This window comes from Apaloderma vittatum, unplaced genomic scaffold (genome assembly GCF_000703405.1).
Source record: "Apaloderma vittatum isolate BGI_N311 unplaced genomic scaffold, ASM70340v1 scaffold6818, whole genome shotgun sequence".
Classification (NCBI taxonomy): domain Eukaryota; kingdom Metazoa; phylum Chordata; class Aves; order Trogoniformes; family Trogonidae; genus Apaloderma; species Apaloderma vittatum.
This window is the reverse complement of record NW_009732314.1, coordinates 27185-30578: the sequence shown is the minus strand read 5'-3', so window position 1 is coordinate 30578 and position 3394 is coordinate 27185. Positions and strand designations below refer to the sequence as shown.

Sequence of the window (3394 nt, the reverse complement as noted above, 5' to 3'; positions counted from 1 at the left end):
GTTTAGTCATCCCCAAGATGATGTCCTTCAATGCTGTGTATATTATACATTTCTGTTTATCTTGAAAACATGCTGTCTAAACACTTTAAATACAAGTGACTTCAGTAACTGTAGCTGCTTGCATCTTGGGGCTGTTGGTGGAAACTATGGGCCTGGGTGCCCTGAGGGAATGGGATGGGTTGGGAAGGCTGCAGGGGAGAGGGTGCAAGGGAGGGAGTGATGTACAGCTCTGCACATGGCATAAGTGGAAACAAAAACCCTCCAAAACTGGGAGTTTTGTAGGAAACTTCTTTTAGCAGAGGAATAATATTATGAAAACACAAGTCTGATGTGAGATAAAGCAGCTAGTGATGTGGAAGACAACTGTGAAAATCAGACAGAGACTATTGCAATAAAATGTTACTGCAAGTGGAGCTATATTGCAGTTGCCATGACCTGTATTAAGGTATTTTGGATTTTAAATGTAATCAATAATTCTCTGACCTTTTGGGCAAGCTGGGGAGGGTGATGAAGGACTTTGGCTCTCAGAAGTAACCTGGAGAAACTCACAGATCCAATGCTATGTGATGCAGATGAATGGGAGAGGGAGGAGCAGCAGGTTTTGGAAAAGAGAGGGTGAAAATAGGGCAGAGGATGCACAATGTGATGGCAGAGATGGAGGGTATGAGGAGGTTTTCTGTGGTGGTCACCCCATGTCTAACGCTCAGGGCAGAGACACAAGGGCTATATTTGTGAAGGTAGAACTCTCCTCACCCATGGAAAGGCAGAACTGGGTTTCCCAAGGGATAGGAGGGCAGCTGGAGGACCGCAGCAGGTGAGAGGGGGCATAGACCTGGGTGAAATTTGACAACTAGCTCTTTTTTTTTAAGTAGAAAAGGGCACATTTGTTCTCTTAGAAACACTGTGCGGAAAATCTAAGAATTCCAACAATTTCGTTTTAAAAAATAGTTCAACCTCGGTTCACATGACTTCATCATGAAAATCGCACAATGTTAATCTTGGTAAAAATTGCAAAAATAAGATTTTCTTTGGCACAAAATATTTTTTTGTGATTTTTTTTTTCATTTAAAAAGACTGAAGTCCTTCCTTTGCCCAGGTTTACTCACTACTAGAAGGTGATTTAAACTGCAATATTTTGGGTAGAGGGAAGGAGGGAAGAATGTTGAGCAGATAAGTCTGAGGTTTCTGTAACTGAAATGAGAAGCATTGGAGGTACAGTCCCACAGTATGGATTTTAAAGAGATGGGTTTTCTGATAATGTGAAAAAGAGGCAGCTGGGTTGTAGTAAAGAGATGAGCAATCACTGTTGCAAGGCTAGAAAGCAAAAAAAAAATGGAGCTATCAAGGGATATGAGGAAAAGAGTGATGAGAGAAATGAGAAGAAAAGATGGAGAATTATCTATGGGTTGTGCAACCTGCAAAGAGCAAAAGAGCTCTCCTGGCCCTGATGTCCATGGGCTGTGGTTTGGAGTTTTAAATATTTATGCATATTGTATCGCTCGGTGCTCTTTCTGCTGTGGATTTTAAGATCAAAAAGCACAACTGCCACTGCATTTTCGTGGCATTCAGTTAACACAGGCTACTGGGCCTCAACAAGAAAAAGCTGCTCTCGAGGCTAGTTTACATGGTGATCCTTTAAAAACTTTTTTTTTTTTTAATGTTGGTTTCAGCCCCATGACAATTTTTAATTTATGTGTCTGTCAGTCACTTGGGAACAGTCTATTCTGAGGCACAAGATATTCTCATATTCTACTCCCTTACATGTCTGTAAAAAACAAGCAGAGATAAAAGGACAGTCCAAGTTTTGACACAAAAGCTTGTGGTGCTGACATAGAGTTGCTTTCTCTACCAGTGACAAACTTCTCAGTTTCTGTAAACTACACTTCTGGTGTATCCCTTACCTTTCAGAGTCAAAGGGACAACATAGTCTAATGCAGGAACTGATTTATTTGCTTGCTCCTGTCTACTGTAATTCTGACCTTGAGTTTTGGCCGTAACTCTGTGCATTTGTGTTCCCTGTTCTTTCAGTCCTGACTAAGCTACAGCCCCGCTGTGCCACCTGCTCCATGCCAGAAGACATTGGCCTCTTGTAGAAGTCATATAAGAAGTCTTTTCGTACAGTCCTCCTCAATTTACTAAGGAAAGGCCATGTCTGCTTTTGATCTGACAAACCAGAGCATGCAGTGTGCAGAGCCTGAGACAGACTCCATCACCCCGCGAATTAAACTGAGGGATGAGATATCTGTCTTTATTGATGGTAAATGGGTGAATGAGACCCGCTGCCAGCCAGCCTTTTCTTCCCATCAGATGCTCTTCAACAAGAAGGCACAAAATGAGTGGAGTGTCTGGGAGGAGAACAGAGCCCTCTGGGAGGAAAACCAAGTCCTCTGGATCCAAAACAGGATGCTCTGGGAAGAAAACAAGGCTTTACAATGTCTCCAGTCACAAAACAAAGCTGTCCAAGTTATTTACACTGACAACATTCAGCAAAGCCTGCAGAAGGAACATAAGCCATTCTCGATTTTCCAAGAGAAGATAATAGGCTTTCAGGTGAGCCCAAGCCACAAAGTTCACCAGGTAGTCCAGGAAAAGTATAGAGTCTTAAAGGATTTCCAGCAGGAGAATAAAACAGTCCCCATCAACTGGGAAGGCCAAAAAGCCATCACACTCCATGAAGGGAGCAAAGATGCCAGCTCAGATCTTCAGAAGGACACTGACACCATCACAGCTGTGGAAGAAGGTAACCCTGGAACATGGAGCTAAACCAAAGAACACCTCTCTGAATCAAAATAAAATTAAGTCTGCCCCAAGCATGCAGGGTGATTCTGAAATCCTCCAGGCTCTCCAGGACTTATATGAACTCCTCTACACCTTCCTGAAAGTGAACCATCTCCATGGGGAGAAACAGGGCTGTCACACTCTCTACAACACGAACAGATCCTTCCAGGAAGATTACAATAAATTGAAGCTGCAGCTGCACGCTGTGAAAAATACCGTGTCAGACATTATGGCTCAAATGGAAATGCTGGAAAAGGAGCTCATTGCCATTACTTCTCCAATGTATGAAGCAACCATATAGAAACTGGCAACTGAGCATCAGCTTGGAGAGATGTGAAGCTTTGTGCAATAAGACCTGCTAATTCTCTCTTTGTTTCAGGGAACCTAACAAAATTCCAGTAGAGCCTGAAGGGATCTGTGGAACATTGTGTTATTCTGAAACTTTCTTACATTTCTTAGATGTGTTTCACTTTCTCATTACACAGTGTGAGTAACTGTCGTGAATTTGCCTAGTGTCAGGAAAACATGTCTTTCAGCATTTATTTTCCAACGTTTCTGATAGTAAGGCCTAGATTTTCAAAAGATAATTCATGCTTTTCACACTTAGTTTGAGGTA

The 3394-nt window shown here is 42.3% G+C and overlaps 1 protein-coding gene across 1 annotated transcript; it reads left to right on the top strand.

Annotated features, from left to right (window-relative positions):
* The first annotated feature begins 2148 nt into the window (after positions 1–2148).
* SPERT (spermatid associated) lies at positions 2149–3115 on the top strand. The gene is given in 2 exon segments (XM_009875471.1): positions 2149–2750; positions 2752–3115. Coding segments are annotated over 2 exon segments (966 nt in total).
* Positions 3116–3394: the final 279 nt, after the last annotated feature.